At 40.1% G+C, this 22,854-nt stretch overlaps 1 protein-coding gene and 1 long non-coding RNA gene across 4 annotated transcripts; one reads left to right on the forward strand and one right to left on the reverse strand.

The window, feature by feature from the left end:
- Nucleotides 1-98: 98 nt before the first annotated feature.
- Nucleotides 99-7,808, forward strand: LOC127470914 (uncharacterized). Of its 3 annotated transcripts, none has more exons than XR_007904453.1 (4): nucleotides 99-234; nucleotides 5,426-5,519; nucleotides 7,326-7,402; nucleotides 7,491-7,808. It is a non-coding gene; the product is annotated as an uncharacterized LOC127470914 (long non-coding RNA). The 3 variants fall into 3 exon arrangements; XR_007904454.1 differs by lacking the exon at nucleotides 99-234 and adding an exon at nucleotides 241-1,179; XR_007904452.1 differs by lacking the exon at nucleotides 99-234 and having other exon boundaries at nucleotides 5,374-5,519.
- Nucleotides 4,703-22,685, reverse strand: ERCC3 (ERCC excision repair 3, TFIIH core complex helicase subunit). The gene is made up of 15 exons (XM_051786924.1): nucleotides 22,632-22,685; nucleotides 22,337-22,542; nucleotides 21,038-21,274; nucleotides 20,342-20,391; nucleotides 18,916-19,051; nucleotides 18,542-18,706; nucleotides 17,313-17,517; nucleotides 16,085-16,399; nucleotides 14,766-14,950; nucleotides 11,389-11,591; nucleotides 7,841-7,937; nucleotides 7,536-7,653; nucleotides 6,688-6,806; nucleotides 6,085-6,237; nucleotides 4,703-5,513 (listed from the first exon to the last, which is right to left on the reverse strand). The coding sequence occupies exons 1-15, from the start codon at nucleotides 22,648-22,650 to the stop codon at nucleotides 5,379-5,381; spliced, it is 2,343 nt and encodes a 780-aa protein (XP_051642884.1). The 5' UTR covers nucleotides 22,651-22,685; the 3' UTR covers nucleotides 4,703-5,378.
- Nucleotides 22,686-22,854: the final 169 nt, after the last annotated feature.

The raw sequence follows: 22,854 nt of genomic DNA on the forward strand, positions 1-22,854 counted from the left end.
AATTTACCCATTATATATGCAGCCAAAGTTCAGTTTTTCCCTCTTTTCGTGATTAGTTTGGCAAAAAGCTCAACCCATCTTTCTCCTACACTAAAAAGGTGGCGTTAGGGCTATTTTTTTCTGGGGCATTAATTCATTCCTGTATGTTAGAAAATAGGGTATTTTCTGCAAGAAGTTCTCTTAGAACCGTTCATCATCCCATAACATACATGAAAAACATTTGTGCATCCACATGTGAGTAGCAATGGTTTTACACAATAACCTTACAAACAGCTCCTGTCAACTACAGTATGCAGGGATGCTATTTGTATTGCATAATGATTTATCTTTTGGATGTGATACACTCCATAAGCAGCTTGTGTCAACTTTGTAGGAGTCTGCACGGTTTCAAAAGTGTTTGTGTTGTTTTCATGTGTATTTCTGTGTAATTCCAAATGTGATAATCTGTTAAATGTTGATTAGTTTCAGAAATTATGTGGAAGAGCCCACCTTGTTTTTTAAATGAATCAGAAGTTCAGGTAAAACTTGAGAAAAAAAGAGTATCAAGTAAAATCCACATTTTTAGAACTTAGTTATGAATAAACTGCTGGAAAAGTAAGTCTAGTAAGCTTTGAAGTTAATAGCTTTTGTTTTCCTTATTTATCTTCATTTATATTTATATATTTATATTTCCTTATTTATCTTCATTTATATTCATTTATATATTTAACTGCAATCCAGTTAAGATCTGTGCACATGCTTACTCTTGCCACTGATAACTCCATTGAAATAAATACTGAGAAGTTAGACAGGTGCATCAGTCTTTATAAATGCAACTGTAAATATTACAAGAATAAAAAGTAGATGGTAAAGTCTTAAAATCTGCTGAAGTACATGCTGGTTTAAGCTAACACAATGTCTTTGAAATGGGCTTCATCATACTCGAAAGGGTCCAGAGAACTGCAACAGAAAAAAAAATTGAGAAGGTTTAAAAAAATTATATAAGCGTGAGGTTAAGAAACTTATTTCATCTGGAAAAGAGGACTACCGGGACCATGACAACAGCCTACAGATCTGTACATCTTTTGTTAAAGATGTCAGAGATAGAAACATAAAATGATGGGCTTAGTTCACTGCTACAGATTTCTGGTTACTTTTTCAGGTAGCCTTGGTACCTCAGATATTTTTGGGATGTCTCAGGTAGGTAGCCAAGGTACTGCAGGATGTAATTGCTATCGTGGAACTTCCTAAGAACTTCATAAGAACCTCTGTCAGGCACACTTGGGTGTATCACAGTCTAGGTTACCGCTGAAGTTTTCCTTCTTAGGTTTCTATGTGGTGCAGCTACATTGTTTCTTAATATTGGTCTAAGGATGCTTTGAGAGACACAGTTACACTTTAAAATTATATTCATATTGTAATTTCTAGATTGCTGGAGGGAATATACGAACTCTTCATAAAAACTCCTGCTTGCAGCTATCAGTATGGTAGATTTTTTTTATTATTATTTTGTCATACACCATTAGGATAGTGTAAGCATCTGCTTGTATTAATATGCTAGTGAGATAAACTTAGATACAGCATGTTGTAAAGGCTACAGTTTTGCAACTATTGTAGTTTTCTCTGGGTGTACCTTTTTCCAGTAAATTCCCTAATTTAGAATTCTTCACTATTCACTATTTTCCCACCGTTATCTCTTTTCCATCAAAATTATTGTAGGACAGAGTATTTCTATCCAAGATACTTGAAAAAGTTGCAGAGGTTTTGTCCTTTAAGTACTTCACCAGAACAGTACCTGCTTTCCCCCTGAGGAATTTCTGGAGGTGGCAGTAGTCCCAGTTTAGGGACTGTGTTGTATAACCCCACTGGCACTTGGTGTTTCAAGTGGTTTACTTATTGTTAGATTTCTGTTTGTTTGCATGTTCATGTTACTTGGAAGATAAATATTTCTCTCCAGCTTATACATTTATCAGATGTCTTAACACTGACCGGAAACACACTCACAGTTTTTTAAATATAAACAATGACATTTGTCTCAGCCTGTTGGTCATTGGAGTCTGAAAATATTTTTTATGTAACAAGTCAGTTGTGTCTTTTGTTATTTCAAACAAGTTGGAGCACGTGCCCCTTCACAGCAGACATGCCTCAGTTTTAGTTAACTTTTGTTATGTAACGGGATCATAATATCAACTAAACTTGGCTATTCAGATTATGTGTTATTTTTGGATAACTTGTCTTCAAATCCACAGTCATGCTGTTCTCTCAGTCTAGACCCCCTAATGGTCTGATTAATTGTACTTTGTTACCTTCGTTTAATTATTTCTAAATCCAATTTAAACTTGTTCTCCTCTTTGCTTGAACTCTGACAAAGTTCAGTTGAACGTCTTTGTGTCAATAACACCAGTATTCAGAGTCAATGGCTACATTATCATCTTACCAGGAATTCTGTTTTTTTTTAGAATTATTATTTTAGAATTATTCTCTTGGCTATATCTGGCTTGTAATTATTTGAACATCATTTTATGATATCCAGTATAATAAATATTGTACTGTTTTATGTAACTGTTTAAATAGCTAGAAGTATAAATCATCTACAAATAAAATTTATGGAAGTAAAAGAGAGTTGATCAGAGGCATTTAACTTTGCCCAAGTAACACCCTCAGCTAAGACTACAGAGACAGGCTCTTCAGAACATTTGTAAGGAAGAAAAGCTGAAGAAATGTAAGCAAAAATTTTCAGTTTAGTTTAAAACATCTCTTCACTAAAAAAGCCATAGTTAATCACGATTTTTGCCATTTCTGACTGTCCTCAAAACCCATCTTCTGAAAGATCTTTTCAAGTTGTGAAGTTACTCCTTCGGAATTTTAAATGCTTTCTAAAATTCCCATGCATTTTCCTGAAAGGGGAAAAAATTTGAACTTAACATGCAAAATACTAACTGAATATGAAGATACTTAAATCAGAAAAAGCTAACAGTGCCTGGTGTTGATAGCACTTAACAAAAACCCTGTGAACCAACTGTAAAGAATTCAGCTCTACTTGTAGACTTCTCATAGGTTTAGATCCTTGCCCTGTGATTCTTACGGTGTACGACACTACAGTTATCCTGAGAACTTGCCCTGAAGTCCCATGTTTTTAAACACACTAGAAAAAAGTATGGCACTACTAAAAATGATGACCATCAGGAGGTGTAAGGAGCCAGAGAAACACCATCTGGGTGTAGTTCAGTCTTTGCTGAGCTGTAACGCTGCTGAAACGCCACCCCGTGGTCACTGTGCCCTTTTAGTCTAGAAGGTCATTTTGATGAGTAGCAGCATCACCCTTCAAGCTTTTATGCCTTCATACAGACACTCTTGGTTTGCCACAAGGATGAAGAGCACATAAGCACAAGCTTCTGGTACAGGTGCTACCTGGTGCAGCAGCGACTCATCTGCAGTGAGTAAATGCACACCAGTTTGCCACTTGCAGCTTCAGTCTGGAGTAACAGCAGGCGGTAATTACTGCAGTTAATCATATCAAAGTAATTATTCCTACAGTTTGAACACCAAGATGCTATCACTGATGCATGGAGTCATTCATACCTTGTAAAATTACTGTGCTTTACTTGATGGTGCATGTACTGCATCCCACACAGACCCATTACTTAGAAGAGTAAGATCATTAGTCATCATGGCCATGATTTACTACACATGAACTAGAGCGCTGTCCTAAATCCAGCTACTATTAGTACCACAATTACAGAAATCAATAGTAAACCATTTCCACATTTAGTAGGTTTTTTTCCAAGTGTATGAAGGGTGCAGAATAGTTCCAAAGCAATTCATAAAGCATGTTAAGAAAGAATTATGCAGAGGGACACTGGCTGACTTGCTCAGCTATCTCACTGTCACAGGTCCCTCCCATTGTACTAAATTATCATTTTGCTACTAACTGATGCCACCTCAGCTGGTCCAAACTACTATCAGGACTAAATAACGCTTTAAACTGGGGAGAGGAAATCAGCACCACAATACTGCACATTCATCTCTTCCTTATAAGCCACTCAAGCACTGGCTGGTTCCAGTTTGTGAGGCAGAAGACTCAGCACAAGAGAAAGAACCATGTGTTACAAGGTAGGGGCTCTGAGCCCAGAGTTTAAACTGAAGCAATTCAGTTCCCTTTTCAAAACTACCTGATTCTCAGACTGAAAACAAGCACCAGCTCTTCTGAATTTTGCTTCCAGTATTTCCACACTCTCAATTTGTGAATTCATGCTAATAAGAAACAGAACTGGTGTTTTTCTGAAGAATATTTGTCAAGTAACCAGGATAGCCGTACCATACATGCTCCTTCCAGTATGGTAAATATTTATACTAACCTAGTTTGAACCAACACATCAAGATCAACCTTCTTTCATAGGTTGTTCCTAAAGCTCTACCAGCAAAAACCCTCCACCTCATAATACAGCACCAAGTAGTGTAACTGTTACAGCATTAAGCAGATGTTATTTAAAAAGCATTCTTCTGCCACAAACCACCACCATTTCTCCTCTAATTTTCTAGAATTATACTGCAGTCTTCATTAAAAAAACCGCAAACTCAGTAATCTTTCCTTCATGCATTCTTCCAACTCACCTTGTTAGAAGTCAAAATGCTTTTTGATTCAGTAATAACTTCTGTGGTGACACTGCACTGTTGAGCAGTTACGATGGTTTTATTGCATGGTTAATAAATAGAATATAAATGACAAGGGAAACAGCTTTTATTTTAGCAACTTCTCAACAGTAAGAAGAAAATGAGGAAAACAGAGCATAGACTTTATTTGTATTTACTAATGCTTTCCTTAAGTTTACTTTGGAAAGAGTCTCTCTCTTTCTTGTCCTCAAACTTCAAAATATTTCTGACCAATTTGTTAGAATTTTAAGACAGGTTAAGTCGCAAGTATAAATTAGCTCCCAGTTTAAAAATATTACATAAAGTGCTCCTTACAGGATTTGTTCAGCTCAATGAATGATTTTTATTTAAGCATTTAAAAAAACAGTATTTTGTTGAGCAAACACAATAATCAGATAAATAATATTTCAAACATCAGTACAAACTTCATTTACAAAACCTTTTCAGAATTCTTCTGAAAAAGAGTCTTCAGCTGATAAAAATAAAATCTATTAATTACCCTGAAAACCAGACAGGTATAACCAGGATCCAATCACTGGATAGTATTCCTGTGGTAAGATTTAGTTCCTTCTTTCCTTTCACATTCATCCATGTGAGCACATAATTTTGCTAAGTAAATATGTGGCTATACAGTCATATAAAAAAATTCTTTTAAAGGACCTGTCAGAAATTTCAATTCCATCTTTTCAGTTAAGGAAGCAGGTATACGGAACCACAGTTTTAACAAAATGCACACGTGGAGGGCATCACTTTCGGAAGCGTTTGAACAGCGGGTGGATGTGTTTATTTGTAGATGCCTTACTCCGTGAGGAATGGTATTCCATGTAAACAGTGTCATCTGCTCCAGACATCGAGCTCATTGTGCCTGTTCGACGGGACACCTGCAGGTACAAGGAGAATTGGCACGTTCTTAGTGTGTGATCACAGACCAGCTCTAACCTACTGACACCCACTGGCTACTGGGCAGCACTGCCCATTGAGTGACCCTAATGCCAAAAACCCTTACAAGTTCTTCTATTGAACAAAAGTGGCCCTTATGTTTCTGCACTCTGGGTATGAGGAAATGAGGGCATGATTCAAGGAGCATAGTGCCACACAAAAAAAAGTATATGCTGTGACATATTTGTATCCTAAAGTTTTTAAAAATATTTTCATTGCATGTGACTTAGGAGATACACGTGAAGATCTGTAACAATAGATGTGTCATCATCTCCTTCAAATATGATGGGAGGACATTAATTCCATATCAAATTTCTTCCTAGTGCTCAAAAAGTGAATTATTCCAATAGCTAAAAGCTAATACAGCTTAAAAAATAAATCTGTTCTCTAATGTTTCATAAAAGATACCAGGTCTAATGCTGTCTAATGACAGCATTACACACAGAACTGGATGGAAATTAAATGGTCCAGTTCTGTCCCATCTGTGGACATCCTTTTCAGAGAATTCATTACCTGAGCTGACTTTGAACCATACTCTCCAGCAACTACTTCCTCCTCAGCATCCAGGTCAGATGCTTGCAGGACTTTCTGGAGAAGCTGTTGCTGTTCTTCTTTGGTTGAAAATGAAAGTTCTTCTTCCTCCATGCCTGCCAGCTTTGTTATTACCTAAGAAATAGAGCACAGTACAACGTGAGGGCTCTTCCTCCTCATTGTTAGCTATTCAAAACCAAGACAAGGATTTCTGATTCCATACCCTGTTGGAACTGTCTTTGACTTTTATTAATGGTCTAAACAGCTTAACACTACAGACAGCACAGATACATATAAAATCTTACTCAGTGGTGTACATATACATACATATAGCTGGAAATGAAAAATACAAACCTTTGGAGGAAGAGAAAAGAAAAGAAAACAGAAAAGCTCTGGGCAAATGGATGTCAGCTATTTGTATCTGTCCCCACAGATGAAAAAACAACACTGGAACAGTTCTCGCTTGCGAGAAAAACCTCCGTTAATGCATTCCACAACCAGAATTCTTAAATATTTGATCTAATACTAACATGAATGAATATGAAAATTAGGCTCCAAGTATAATAAATGGCAGGGCCAAGTTACCTTGAAGCTGTAACCCTGATCTACAAGGAACCGTTGCCGTTTTGTTGAGTATGCCATTTCCTGAGTGTCTTGGGATACAAGAGAATAAAAAAAGGCATTGTATTCCTCTGCAACCATGCCTAGGACACAAAATCATTCAGTGATTAGTAACAAAGAACAAAAAAGGAATAAATGCTAAAAATAGGTGTTTAAATAAGTTGTCTCCATAAAAACTATTTGCAAAGTTTAGCTGCACCCAGACCTTGCATAAACTGATTGACACAGCATAGGAACTCCTACTCTTGTTCTTAATAATTGAGAATAGGTGAAAAAGAAAAAAAGGAAAAGGAAATGCAGATTAACACAATCATACAGGTGCTCTGAGAAGAACCTGCTTCTTTATTCTGCTAGGCAAAGTGAAAGATAAAATTATTTTTAAGTCTATTATGTAAAGAAGCAGGCAAAAGTAATGCATGTCAAAAAAGCTTAATAAAGAGACACAGGGAAAGTTTTATCCATGTAAACCAAAGTTTGCAATGTTTTTGTATTAAAATAAGTAAGACAAAAATACTTAGCTAAGAATTCATAGGGCTATCTGAAGTCCAGGATGTACCAGGGCTGCTTAGCATTTATTTTTTTTTAACTTAATTTTCTTTCAGCTTTCCTTTTTCCTTTGGAAGTTCTCCCATCACTAAGCTTTACTGACCCAGAAGATGCTTCATATATTCATTCACTGGTATGTAGGCATACTCTCTTTGACTAAAACGTAATCCAAGGAGGATATAAAGAAACACCAAGAACATCCAGTGTCTCTGCTACTCTAGGATACTATGATCCAAGGCCCAGAGCCCAACCACCATCTCCTTTACCTTTTTTGGCTCTCAGCACTCGTCCCAGCCTTTGAGCCTCCTGCCTTCGCGACCCACCATGGGATGAAATCTGGATGAGAACATTGGCTTCTGGCAGATCGAAGGACGTGTCACCCACCTACAACAGAGCAACAGCCTCTGAGCAGGATCTTAATTCCACGTATCACCAACAAACAATAAATACAAAGCACACCTTTCTTTGTGAGCTGCAATATGAAGATGTCAAATGCACACCATGCATGTGTAACTTCAATAAAGTTGACTCTGACAACAGGTACAAGGATGCAGTGCATGTCCTCACTTACCTTGGAAATGAAAATAGTGTTGATTTTTGGATTGTGCTTGAAGTTTTGTAGAATTTGCATTCTTTCCCCCTGTGCAGTAGGGCCATATATATAGGGTCTGAAAAGAACAAAACACGCAAATGAAACAAATTCAAGATTTCTCACTCATTTTGTATGAGGTACCATGGCAGGGAGAACAGTACACATCTGAACAGATACAAAACCAAAACATTTTGGTACAGCTTTCAGTTTACTTTTAACTTCTTTGGCTCTTCATGGCAGCTGCCCAGTGGTTTGTAGAACCCTCTGCAGGAACCCAGTCAGCCAGAAATTCTGACTGTCACAAATGTTTTGCAATTATGAGCACCAATGAAGCTGTATATAAACAGATCTAATACATTTGCTAAGCCTATGTGAAAGACTGAAGGCAGCTGTTAAAATAAAGAGATTTTTTTCCTCAAATGTACTGAGTTAGCACAGTGACAGCTGCAACCTTTGCTTCCTATTTAAACACTTGAAAATCCAGGCTTCTCTACCAAGGATACAGTGAGTGTCATAAACTGGGGCTGGATGTTGTTCTGGGAAAATTATTGTTGCTTTTAAAGCTAACCTCTTGCCCCTTCTAGGACCTTCTGGGCCTGAGAACAAGGTCCCAAACATTCCATGAGCAGCTCACAGTGGCATTTCACCTAAGGTTTCTAACATTTGACAATGAATCACATGGAACAGTCAGTATCTCAATCCTGAAGGTTCACACAAACTCTCAGTTGCCCACAGACTTTGTGAGTAACTTGGACTAGTCTGAATTTCCCAGGGTCTGGCTGTTTTCAGAACAGAGCTGAAAAAACTAAAAAGCTTGAAACAGCAAAGCCCACACACACACACAAAAAAAAAAGGCATGCAGGACAGCACTGCTTTGTCATCTGTTGCACTACTTTTCCAAGTGCTGGTTAACAAGCATTTTCAAACAACAGGAATCAGGTTCTACAGTTTCTATTTTGTTCACATTTCCATAGGTTATTTCTAACACAAGGAACCAAGTTCAAATTTTTCATTTAACATTTAATATTGCACATACATGAATGGCAGCTGAACATAAACATGCAGTGCATAGTACTAAAGTTTTCTATTCTTATCAACTAATTCCTGTGCATTGGCTCCTCTTACTGTCTTTACTACAAACTTTATTCTAGTTTGGTTTTTTTAGCAAAAAATCCTAGTCACTTCTAATCTAATTTTTCTATTTAGTGTACTTAACCAGGTATTTAGAAAAATACAGCTAAAAATTGAAGGTGGTAAATGAGTTAACTCTGAAAAAATACCATTACTACTCAATTAGTAGCATTCACTAGTATTTTAAGTCTCCTTTTAAATTTCATTTATTATTTAGATTGTAGTGGTTTTAATCCCCAAAACTTAAATGGTAGATTTAAACTGAAACTAAAGCATTTGTGAGCCTTTCTTTTCTTAAGGTCACCAAGAAGGGATTCAAAGACATTTTATATTAAGAACAGAAAAACCCCAAGCTCCTGGCTATCAATCCTCCATTTTAAAATGCCCAGATTCTACTTGACAGTGATTCATTGACACAGATCTAAGTACTTTCCTGAACCTAGAAACATTCAATGCTAGATGGATTTTTTTTTTTAATGACTCATTTTCCTCACTGCAAAAAGACATTTGAGGGATTTGCAAAGATAGATCCCTCTCCCATTAACTGACAAAACCACAGAGGCACAGTCCTTCAGAAACAGTGATTTAAACATAGTTCTAACACCAGTAAAAAGCAGCCAGCACATGAGCTCTTCTATACTGGATGACAGACTCATGACAGAGGAAAAGCTGGTTAAGCAAATTTGAATTCTACGGCCCCAAAAATTACAGTCAAAATAATTCCTGTCATGTGCGTGGCTTTTCCCTGATGGTTCCCCAGTACCGAAGGAAAGGGAGTTAAGGGAGGAGTCAGCAGTAACAGCCAGACCGTGGCTACCTCTCTGTCCATCCAGGAGCCCACCCACCCTGCATGCTTCCATGAGAAGTGCAGTGGGAACTGTGCTCCCACCCTCCGCACAGCGCTCACCCTTATGTGCTGAGCTGCTCTCCTCACACACATGTAATTCCTGCCCTACCCAAAACAACAGCTCCCTTTCTTTTAGCTGCTCACAGCAAATGATGATACAAATATCTCTGGTTGGTTAAAACAAAGACTCCCTCACCTTCATCCAGCACTGCAAGCCTCCTTTTTTGGTAACACTGACAGCCAGATAACCTGGAGCTCCATGAATGATGACAGAAACAGAGAATTCACTCAAGAACACCAAAAGGGAGCACCTACTATTTCTTTAACTGGTTTTCCTACCACGCTTCTGTTGCATCTACCCCACTTAAAACTGCTGTGCTATGTAGCATCACCCCTCCCAGCATGCCCTTTGCTAAAGGCTTTGTCTGTGGTGCACTGAACACTGCTAGGGACATTCCAGAGGCATCATTACAGCTAATCTCTGTCCAGACAGATTAAAAAAATTATGAAAGAGACCACGGGTGTTGGAATTCATCCAGCACCATCAGCTCGGCTTGCTCTTTGATGTCACAGCACACCAGCACCACACGGCTCTTAAAATACACTCAGAACTGATCATGAATTTTGGAAGTTGGAAAATGGAATTTGGAAAGTGTAAGACTTGTGTTTTGCTAAGGAGTACTGCTGAAATTCCTAGACATTAAATCATACACCTTCCAAATGCCCCACAGCTTCCAGCAAGCAAGACATTCTTTGGGTTTGTCAAAGAACAGATGAGGCCAACTTCTATGCTTATTTCCCCAATAATCTCTGTGCCTGATCCTGGCAAACTCTCCCTGATCATTCATACCCAAACCCTACAAACACACTGATGTTGACCCCTCATTAAACTCTATTTGTACAACCTTCCATAACTGCACCCATGTTACAGGCATTTAAGGTATCCAGGAGCTCTCAGGAGAAATATACTCCTTTTGTTTATTAAACAATTACAACAGTTCTAGGCAGTGCGCTGGTACAGCACACATCCCCAGAAAACTTGTCTTAGGTTTTTTAGACAGGGTTGAGACCTTTCAACAACCTCAAGAGGAAGGCCCTGGGTCCCAAAAGATCTTCAAAGATCCAGAGTGTGCATACTTGAAAACCTATGTCTCAGAGACAGGGGAAGCTACCATTCATTAGAGAAAACAGTTCTAGTGATATTTTTAGAAGCCCCTCCCTTTTCAACTGGATCATGATGAAGATGATGATAATAACAACAAAGATAATAATAGACAGAGAAATACTGTCCTTAACAGAAATATGGGATGTAAACTTCTCTGAAACAAGCGCTAAACAGAGATTCTTTTCAAACTGTTCTACACAGAAGTAATGTTGCAGTGCCAGTAAGATCCATCCAAAAATACCCTCCTGAGCTCCTTTTTATACAGGAGGATTGGAATTAAAGCATTACAAGAAATAACAAAGACTATTGAAAGCTATGAGATTGCAAGGAAATTTTCATGGAAGGAGGAAAACAACAGTGCCATCATTGGTTGTGAACACTTACTTCCCAAGTCTGACTGCATATTCCTTCAGTGCAAACACATTGTCAGCAAACACGATGATTTTATCATTCCGTCGCTCATGAAACTTAATCAAGAACTGGCAGGCTCTGAATTTATTTGGGTTCATGGTGTACAGCAGTATCCTTTTCTTTGTTTTGATAGCTACATATTCTCTGTAAAATTCAGGTGACATTGGGCACCAGACCTACGATTAGAAAACACACACACATAAATTAACCCTCTGTTATTTACTCATTTTATTCCAGTGGGAATAGAAAAAATATTGGGATGATAATGGATTAGCACTTTCTGTATAGTGCAGGCCACAGGTTTTAACACAGTAATTTCTGTATCAAAATGAAAGCAACCAGTTGGTGTAGTCTCCAGCACTGCCAAAATCTGTTTAACCTCATCAACATTTCAGCCTTCCAAAATGCTTTGGCATTGAGATCAAAGACAGAAATAGGCAGTGGGACTGGAACAAGACTGAAAGATAGTTCCTTTATGTTTCCTACTTAAGTAATCTAGTGAGCACTACTACTTGTTTAAGAGCAATCAAAGGAATGAACTGTCTGTATAATTTCCCTGTCACAGAAGTCAAAGCTTTTTCCATAAAAATTTTTATCCATATTCTGAAAGCTGAGACACATTTAGTCTTCATTACAGACCAAATTTACCAATTTTTTTTCATATACCCACAAAGGAATGACCTTTATTTTAACAGCTAAAGTCTAGAACTTCCAAAATACTAGGAGTGATTAGAAGTTTTCAACAGACTTTCCTAAGCAATTATTTTATTATGTAAATAACTATCATAGTACTCCACAAGCCTAGGCTTATTTTTTCTACTGTAGCATGAAAATAGAAGAAATTATGAAGTTTAAAAGTTTATGCCAATGATATTACCCTATCAATAGTATATAATCATATGATCCATAGGGCACATAATTTAGAAAACATTTACTCTGCTGTATATGGGTTATTCCCCCATATCTATATTAACAAAATACTGCAGAGAAAAGTCTCTTTAATAACCACCATTCAGCTGAGGAAGTTAAGTGATAATTTGCAGTTTATTTGAACATGAATTGTTCTGTACTGTTAATAACTAATTTTTTGTTTCAAAACATTTTTTCCAGTGAGTTAAATGCTAGATTATGTGTTTTTCATTCCTTGACTACATTAAAAATAAACTTATGCACTGAATAGGCTCTGTTATTATCCTGTGTTGTCTGAATGAAAGACTTAAAACTCTTGAATCAGAAGGGAATTACATCAAAGTGACAATGAGATATGAATACTGAATATCTGACTGCAGTAAAAAATTTCATCTATTGCTCAATACCTCTGACTACATGGCAAACCCAATATATTTTGTATTTGCATTCTCTTCTGGATTTGAAAATGGGTAAGATCTACTTCTCATCCCAATGATATCTTCATTTTTACATTTTGCAAGACACGCACTCCAAGCCAAAAATTTAGTACAGCCGCTCAGAAAGGGATTATCTGTAAAATACAAAACTCTGAAAATACAAGTAAAGAACAGGTTTGTTGTATTCTTCCAAACTTTGTGTAACTTTTTAAACTGTGCTGCTTGTTCTTTTTTAGAGCAGTGGAAGAGCAGCAGCCACAATGACCATGACCTGCCCTGTCAGACAGATGCACTGCCCTCTCTGGTCACCTGGAAAGAACTGTGCTCCAAGAGCAAACCAGACACCTTCCTGGCTGTAGAGAACAAGCCAAGTCGACTAAAGATGCTACTGCTTGATAACACATCAAGAAAATCTGAACAAATATACAATGCAGTTGTGCATGTATTGGACTTGTTATTTATCAGCCATCAGTACTGGGGGTTTTTTATGATTTGTTTTTGGTATGCCATCTAATGTCAGTTCAAAATATTGGCCTAAAGAATATAAACGTGCAGAATTTTCCCATCATTCACAACAAAACACAGTCCACGCTTCACTCTTCAATGACTAAAGGGCAGTTCAGGGATTGAGAAGAATTCTGCTCACAAGGCAAAACTACCCAAAGTGCCTAAATGGGCAACTCTGAATTTGAGGACTGGTTACTCCCCCTTCATCCTAGTTATTTTCTAGGTGCCCTTCACTTGCATTCTGTGAATTCAAAACACTGGGTATTTTCCTTCTGCAACCTCCAGTTTGCAAAGTGTTCAAAACAGATGACAGCTGACCTGCATCTGCATCTTTTATTCCAGTACTAGAGCTAGGAAGAATTGCATGAAATTAGCAAGACAGGCTTAAAATAAACCACAAGAATAGTAACAATAACAACAACAACAAGAAGACAAAAAACCAAACCAACAAAACAACAAAAAGAACCAACACAAAAAATCTCCACAAACAACAGGGAAAAAATCCCCCCAAACCCCAAAGGGACAAGAAACAGTTATGAAACTACCATAGCATAGCTGCTAAAACTTTCATTCAGTGAGAGTCTGGACAAGTTCATGAAAAAGCAATCTACTGATACTTACAAAGGAACCATGTACAGCTTGTAAATAATGGAGAGCTTGGAGACATGACAGGAAAAGTAACACATACGTTTGCCCTGTTTTTATACTCTTCCCTAAGTATCTGCGTTGTCAATTATCAGAGACAATACATTAAGTCAGACTTTTAGGCTGACTCAGAAATTATTTTAACATTCTAATGTGCCTGTGTGAAAGACTTCCACTTCTCTGATACCAGATTTTTCTCTCACCCATATGCTGGAAAGAACAGAGTTCACACCATTATTATATTGGAAAGAAATGGTGAGATCTAGTCCTACGTTTTCAAGTTTCAACCTCATACATTCAGGTTTGAAATAAGCAGGTGTTTTCTTACGTTTTTTAAAATTTCTACTATCCTTCTTTGTTTTAAGAGTTACAAGAATTTTTCTCAACAACTACAGACTGTCTACCAGGTGCTGTCTCCAGAAAGCAGGTTCCAGCACAGCACCTGATGTTAAGCTCATCATAACACAACGTTAAGCTACCGCAGAGAACTGACTTTAAGATACAAAGTCAAATAAGAGAACATGAATGTCAACTGCATCAAACCAGGTCTACAGCAGTGCCCTGTTCACATTTCCAAATGTTGACTGCAACACAGCTGATCAAGCACCACAATCCCCACAAACAGAAAGAGTGCTGAAGTCACTCCAAAGAACATGTGGCTACTGGATTTGTCCCATGTTCATATTGACCTGCAACAGCCTTGCCTAAGCTACAAAACAAATGAAAAGTCACAAGGGCAGCTGTTTTTCCCAGTTAAATACTTATAATTTTATACATCTTCCTTAAAAAAAATAACAAAAAGTTATAAGCATACTAAATAAACACTAGAAGTACCAAAAAGCAGAGCATCACCTCAGCACACTGGACTTTAGCAATGTAGCCACTGTTCTGCAGCTCCATCCAGTTGGCTTCATAGAGCTTTGGTCCAATCAGGAAGTTCAGGTCAACAATTTTATCATCTTCTCTGACCAGGGTAGCAGTCAGCCCCAGTTTACAGTGAGCTTGTACAATAGTGAGCACACGTCTGAACATTTTTGCTAAGAAATGCAAGACAAATTTTTTGTTTACTTTCCTGAATGGTTTTAGAAGACAAATACTGCAACTTAAAAAAAAAACCCACTTTCATCAACTCCTGAGCACAAAGCAAGCACAGCATTGGGAAATTGGATCCCGTTTCACATACACTCCTAACAAATCTGTGTTACAGCAAAACTTCACACTGATTGCACCTTTAGTTTGCATTGTCAGTGTACTCTGAAAATCCATGTAAACTTGAAATCTTTATTATTTCACATTCCCCAAAAGAAAATTAATATATTCAGAGGTACCATGGCTTATTATTTCCTAGAAAGAACTATGACACAAGGACTTCAGGACTTGTAGGATATGGCAGAACTACTCATCTTTAGTATTGCTAGAGGTCACAGAGGAGATGCCATACCTTCATTTTTATGAAACCAAGAAAGAACAAAAGTGACAGAACAGTGCCAGCACTGTGCTACTTCAATAAAGTGGCAGTTAATCATCAAGGTTTACTTCTGAAGTCTATTATTTCTGTAGACACCAAATTATATTCAAATGAGAATAAGGTAGAGCAGCTAACAGAATCCTGGGTGGTATTTTTAGCCAGGATTATTCTACAGACACTTTAATACTACATTATTGCTTTCCAGTAGTATAGATCTCAATTACATAGTAATTTCAAAGACAATAGCTATTTCTGGATGGTAAGCATTATAGTTATTCAGACTATATTGAGCAGAAATAGATATTAAAAGCTAGCCTGCAGTGCCACTGCATCTCAGAAGAAAATAAGGCAGATTAATTCCTCTCCTGTTCAAATACAACACAATTATACAAATGTAATTCATGTATTTTAAGAGCACTTTATCAACCTACACATAACCTCTACTTTACACTGCCATTATAGAAAACACAGTGTCCAATTTGAAGGATTTCAGAAAACTAACGGTCAGCTAAACTGCATAGTATCAGGGGAAAAAAAGAAAAAAGAAGTAGAACGAAGGAGATTACTTGTCTCAAAACCCTAAGCCATGGGTTTACTCACTATATGAATCAGGTGAAAATCAGCAAAAAAACACCACTTCTGAAAGAGCAGAGAGACACTAACATGGCATGTAATACAAAAGGTTTGCAGGCCCTTTCCTTACCAGGGATAGTGTGTACTTCATCAAGTATCATAAGGCCCCACTCTTGACTTTTAAGCCACTCCATTACTCTTTCTGCTTCCCAGGACCTTTTTGTCGTGTGCCCCAACATGGAATATGTGCTGATGGCAACAGAACAGCCAATGGGCTTGTCTTTGGCATCAGAGGTGAACCGACAGATCTGGCTGTCATCGATGGTGGACCACATCTTGAACTGGGCCTTCCACTGCTCCACGGACACTGCAGAATTCCCGAGCACCAGGCACCGCTTGCGGACAGTACATGCAGCTGTCACTCCAACCAGAGACTTGCCAGCACCTGCAGGGCAAGAGGAGTGACATTCATTAGTCATCTCTCAGGTAGAGAGTAGGAGGCAAACAAAACAAAAGAGCAGAGAACTGTGAGAGGATATGAAATCATGCAAGGACAAGTTCCTCGTTGTTTCTTTGCTGCAACAATCTTAAAGAAACGGAATATTTGTTTCTAAAAAAAACGAGTGGATTGTCTACTGGACACATAACTGCATTTTCTCAAGAAAATAATTGTAAACAACGGCTTTGACAATCAGAAGCAATCATTTTTGATGCTTTTTAATTTCAAAAGCATGTTAAATTACAGGTGGCTACAGAAAACTTCCCCAGAGGTGATCTACTCTGTCTCTCCCAGTTATGTGCATTCTCACACAAAGAAGTCCTTAGATCTTCCCATTCCTCCTTCACACTTCTTTTCCATTGCTTCCCATACCTTGTCCCAGTCTGCACATTCCTCATTTCTACCTCAATCTCCCCTGCCCAAAACTTGTGCACACAAGCTCTTTTCTTCCTTAGAACCCTCACCACCTTATGCCACATTTGTATGCCCAGTTCCCCCCCATCTCCCTATTCCTAACCAAGGAACACATGATGCCAATGCCAACAGGTTTACATTTCACTGGCAGATGGGCAGAGATGACAGAGGGCGCAGTGAAAGTGTGAATGGCAACCTGAAGGTACCACGGCCACCCACCAGCTCCAGCTCCGCAGTCCCTGCAGGGACACCAACACAGCTCTGTTAACTGGTTCTCCCCCAGCACAGCCTTGCCACCTGCTCCTAAAACCCAACAGGACTCTGCACACTGGTACCACAACAGTTCCTGCTGCTCTGTGAAATCCAAGAAGATGTCATATTTGGAATTCCCTTTACCAAAGGCAAATAAAGAACAAAACTCCTAAGTACCAACATAGAAACTTACCACATGGCAAGACAATAACACCAGACCTGGCTCGTCCATTTCCAAACATCTTCCTTAGGCTTTTCTCTTGATAGGGCCTGAGGACAGCAGTAGGTTTCAGATCTATATTAATATCAGGATTCACGGAATCATTTCTGAAATCATATTCTGCCAGCAAGGGGTACTCCAAATGGATACAACGCTTCTGAAGTTCTTCAATCATCTCCTAAAGAGGAAGTAAAGCTTCAGATGGTAAATTCTCCATATCTGAATTAATTCTTTCTTTTATTTTTCCCTAGAAACAACTAGATGATATAGTACCAAGTGAAGTTACTTCTATTTTTTATGCTTATGAAGTCTGCAAGAGTTAAGGTTGATTCCAGAAACTTTATCTGTAATCACCCCTGCCCCCTCAAACATTTTAAATAACAGTCATTATTAGAGAGGCCTTTTTAGGCAGATGGAAAAGCATAATGCATTCATCTTGGATGTGCTGCTTATCTGGCAATGACTAAACTACACCCTGAAGTCCTACAACAATGAGCTCAGTAACAGACACAAAGGGTTCTGTGTGTTACACAGAAGGACCTACTAAAGCCGCACATCTGTTATCCTGAAAACCTCCATACCCTAGTATGGAAGTTATTCCACCACAATGACAGGTTGAGTCAATCACCAAGAGATTGTTGGTTTGGTTTGAGTGTCTTAAAATAAACAGAACATCTATTAAGTTATCTTCTATAAATTCTTTTCCCCCCAGTAAGCCACCACTAGAATCACAAAGTCCAAAAACAACTTGAAAAATTCTACAAAAGCTCTCTGAAGGTCAAGCAAGGACTGTGCTCCAATGTCCAGCTCTCCTTCTTAAGTAATGAACTTGGAACCACCAAGAGTTCCTTCTGCAAACATGAACCACAAACCAAAAAACCTCTCTGAAAGCAGCCCTACACTGAATTCTCGCTTGTCTTGCGCAGAGCAACGCTCAGCCCCATGGGACAGGAACCTCCCTCAGCCCCTGAGCCTCTCTGGCCTGTGAGCACTATGCAGGCAGCAGAGGAACAACACCCAGCCTGCCAACCCCTGTAGGAAGACTCTTCGATTTTGGAAGGCAAAAGGAAAGAAATGTTAATGACTCCCAGTGATCTCCCCTAGCAAACAGAACTATGGCACTTCCCATTCAGTTCTCATGTTTACATCCAAGTCCCGGCACATTCCCCAAAGCTACAAATGCAGAGGTTAAAATACCATACCTGTTTGACTTCAAATGACACTGTCTGTGTTTCCTCCTCCTCCTCCTCATCTTTGTCCATCTGTTCATAAAACTCAAATAAGTCAGCTGGGACATCTGGCTTATTCTGAGTATCTGTTCCCTGTGATGTTGACGGACCAAGGCCTCCTTCACTGGATTTGGCAATCTGAAATAGATGGACATGAATTTTCACCAAGGGTTTCATTAGAGACTTACTCTGGCCTCCTCTCCCTCACAAACTTATGCTCATTAAAGAGCCACAGATTGTTGCAGGTAGAACCCGCTGATACAACAAACAAATAACCACTCCAATCTACTCAAGAGTTTATCTACCTTAATCTCACTGCAGTACTTTTAGAACATGCCCAAACATACCGCTGATTTACTCGTGAATGTCTCCGTAATGAGCTCTGTTTCTTCACCCTCAGCATTTCTCAGGCGACAGTCTTTAATTACGTGGTCTTGCAGAAGCTGCTGAATAACATCAGGGTGGGTACTTTCCACAAAATACCTAAAATTAAAGAACAAAGAAAAACATTTTTATGAACTATTCAACTCAATAACTCATAGGAAGAGTGGTAGAGATGCTTAAATACACAGTTGTCCCAGATGCACTCATAAGCATCCAATCCTGGGGTGCTAATTTAAAAACAGAGACATTATGGCAACCAAAATTTTTAAAGATGCCTCATACCAAAAGCATCATGTACTCTGCAGCTATCCATCTTGCTCAAACATTCTCTAACATAAGTGGGAAAACTCCAGCAGAATTGCCCAGAGCTCTCACATACATGTCTTATTTGTGACTGCGACACAGGTCAATTTTTTTGAGATTGAACTGAGGTGAGACTGTGAAAACACTGGATGTGGTGTTTTAAAGTCCTGTCTACAGCACCAAAAAAGCACAAAAGACAAAAATCCAAAACTTCCAAAACACAAACCACCTAAAAATTTAAAACCAATGCATCCTGGAGATTCATCAATAATGACGCTGGTTTGAGATCATAGTTAAAATATGAGCCAAGAGAGACTTAAGTGGCATGAGAGAAATCTTCTCAGAAACAAAAAAGCTTGCCAGCAACATCAGTGCTAGTTCTACCCAAAGCAGCAGGTTCAAAAAAGCAGCAGCACAAGCAGAGCATTAGATTATAGTCCCAGGGCTTATCTATGGTTGTCAGACCACAGAGAATTTAGGAAAAAAATAAAAGGAAAAAGAGAAAACACAGGCAAGTTACAGACATGGTCTTCAGGTTCCTGCTGTCTTCTTCTTTTCCCTCCCTACTGCAGAATCACAGGTTTAGATACATGAGCTGACCTCTCGAGGTCCCTCCCAGCGTTGTCTTCTAGGAACCTAGTCACAAGCACCCACCTCTTGCCAGTGAATTTGCTTATCCTTCCCGAGTAACAGATTAAAAGTCAGAATACACAAGACTGCAGGACAGTGTGAAAAACTTGTCTAACCAGGCTCATGTAAATTAGGAAGGAAGGAATGAAACAATGATCTGAAAACCTCAGGGATATATTGCAAGTCCAAGCAATAAAGAAACAAGCTAGAATATCAAATTTGCAACCTACTTTAAAAAATATTACAATAACCAGCACTAGCTCAGGACATCCAAATTGAATTCACTGGTTAATGTACTAAATACTTCCAGCAACTGTAAAAGTGATTCTCTACCCAGAGCTGCTACACTCAGCTGGGAGCTGTGAGACTCAAGAGCTACTGAGAGCACTCACTCATGCACAGGTCTGTGCTTGAAATGCTTCCTCTGCCACAAGAGTTAAGGAAGAAACCACTTACCTGTTATGTTTCAGAACCAGCTTCACCTTCCCGTAGCTGACAGTACACAGCTACAAACAAACACAGCAGTCGTTAGGAACATGCAAAAGAGCAATTCCATGTTTGGGACCAAACGCTGCAATGGGTTTAGGGCTTTGTGGGGAAGCATGTTACCACAAAACATTTACTTGCAATGCTGTTCTGATCATGGAACAAACCTGAAAAGGTATTTTCAGAAGACGCTCACATCATCTCATGCAGGAAATCAGGCACAGGTATTCAGTTTTTATATCTAATTCCAATCTGCTTCCAAGACTGTGAGAACATAGTTGTAGGATAAGGCAGGCTATGTCTTATAGTGCCCAGCTATTCCAGGCTGCTTCCCACACTCATAATCTTCCTCAAGAGCAAATCTGAGGAAGCTCCCCCAACGTACAATTCCTACTGGCTCAAAGTATCTACACAGACACTTGGATGTATTTTTTTGTAAAAAGGTATAAACCCCACACAGAACATATTATGGAAATAGTGTATGTGCAAAAATACACTTTAGAAGAAGACAAAAGATAAAATAATGTTCTCTTGAAACAGTGACAGAATACAGCAGTCAAAAACAATGAATAATTAAAAAACAATAAATCAATTAGGCAGAGGCAAAAGGAAAGGATTTCATTAGTAGCAACAGATCTACTTCCAATGCCAATAAAATAGCCTTACCTTGATAAACTGAATTATTCCATCTGGGACACCAGTCTTGCTCAGTTTTTGTAAATACTCGGTGATATCACTTGTCTGTAAACCGACACTGACTGCAGCATACAGGGAGTAAGCAGTCAGCTTGTACTCGTGAATGTGGGTGGGTCTGCACACGGGCTCAGCAATGGCAACCAAAAAGTCCTGTGCATATTTGTAAACTGGAGAAAACGCTTCCAGAAAAATATGGCCATCAGGAGCCTGCAGAAATAATGAGAAATGCTCAGGGCACAGCAGTACTGGTTGAATGAATCAGGGTTTTCCTATGAAGTAGCCATAATGACACAGTGACAATCTGCTATTTAGGTAGTAAGACACTACTGGGTTTCAAAAAAAGGGTTTGCCCTAATGAATTTACAAGAACACACGAGATGCAGAAACATAAATTTTGTCTTCTGAAAGGGTCCAGACATTGATTTGTCCATGTCCCTTCCATGGCACTAAGAATAAACCACACCCAAATCGATAAAGCTTTTCCCAACTGACTGGTCCTTTTTTAATGCTAAACAAATGGTTTGAGCAGATGCAAGCTTCCAGTCCCATTGCCCTGAAACAATAAAACTCCTCACTCATTTTACATAGAAGGAACGAATGGAGAGGGAAAGGAGGCACTTGGGTGTCACAGCACTTGGTGAAAGGCACTCTGCAGACGCTGCCAGGGTAACCACCTCTTCTCTAGATGCTACGCCACTGACCAGGCCCTAGGCTGGTTTACTAAGGTCCCTTTCAGAACACAGAAAACAAACAGCACCAGTTACGGAAAACGGGACCAGTCTGTCTTAAAGCTGTTTCACTCCAACAAACAAATCCTGTCGCTGCATCGCTGCAACAAGTTCCACTCGTGTCATCAGCAAACATGCCTCTACGGGCTGTTCTACGGCCCACCCGGAGACGTCTGGCTTTAGGTGCTCCACGGCACCCCCGCGGAAAGGGGGGCCCGGCAGCGGGGCCCTGCCTGGAGGCTGCTGGGCTGTGAGCAATTCCCTGGGCATTCCCGGGGGCTCCCATCCCGGGTGTCCCCGCACAGGCGCTGCAGGGGCCGCCCCATCCCGCAGCAAACCCCGCTTTCAGCGCTCCGAGGCCACTCCGGGGCTCTGCCCCCCGCACATCCCGGCCTGCCGGGGGCGTCCCCGCCCGGCCCCGCAGCGGTCCCGGCTTCTCCATGGGGGAAATCCCGGTCCCTGCCCGTGTCCCGCACTGACCCCGCCACGGCCCCGGCTCCCAGCGCGTCCCACGCCCGGGCACCGCCGACCCCGCACGCACCACCCAGAGGGGCCGCGAGTGGTGATCGGCCTTCAGGGGCATCTGCAGCCGGTAGTCCTTGGCCCCGTACTCGTCCACCTTGGTGCCGCTCTCCTCCACCTGTTTCCCCGCCGCCGATGGCACCGCCTCCTGCGGCTCCTTCCCGGCACCTTCGTCCTCATCGTCTTCGTCGTCGTCGTAATGGCGCTTCTTGGACTTCTTCTTATCTGGGAGCAGAGCGGGAGCTGTGACGAGCCCCCCTCAAGGGCCCCCCGAAAGGTCCCCGCGCCCCCAACCCCGTCCCGGCCCCTCTCACCCCGCTCCTTCCTGCCCATGGCCGCCGCGCGCCGCGCTGCGCCCGCCCGCGCGTCACTTCCGCACGGCCCGGGGCGGGGCCGGACGGGAGGAAGCGCCATCGATTTTCTGTTCCTGGGGCCGCCCTCGCCGCGGGGTGGGACGTGCGGGCGGGTAGAGAGCGGAGCCTCTGGGGCAGCCTCGTGTCAGGGAAAAGAGAAAAATAGTTAAAAAATAATAAATTA

The sequence above is a fragment of the Manacus candei genome, unplaced genomic scaffold, assembly GCF_025592945.1.
Source record: "Manacus candei isolate 608988 ecotype Guabito, Panama unplaced genomic scaffold, ASM2559294v1 h1tg000023l, whole genome shotgun sequence".
NCBI lineage: Eukaryota > Metazoa > Chordata > Aves > Passeriformes > Pipridae > Manacus > Manacus candei.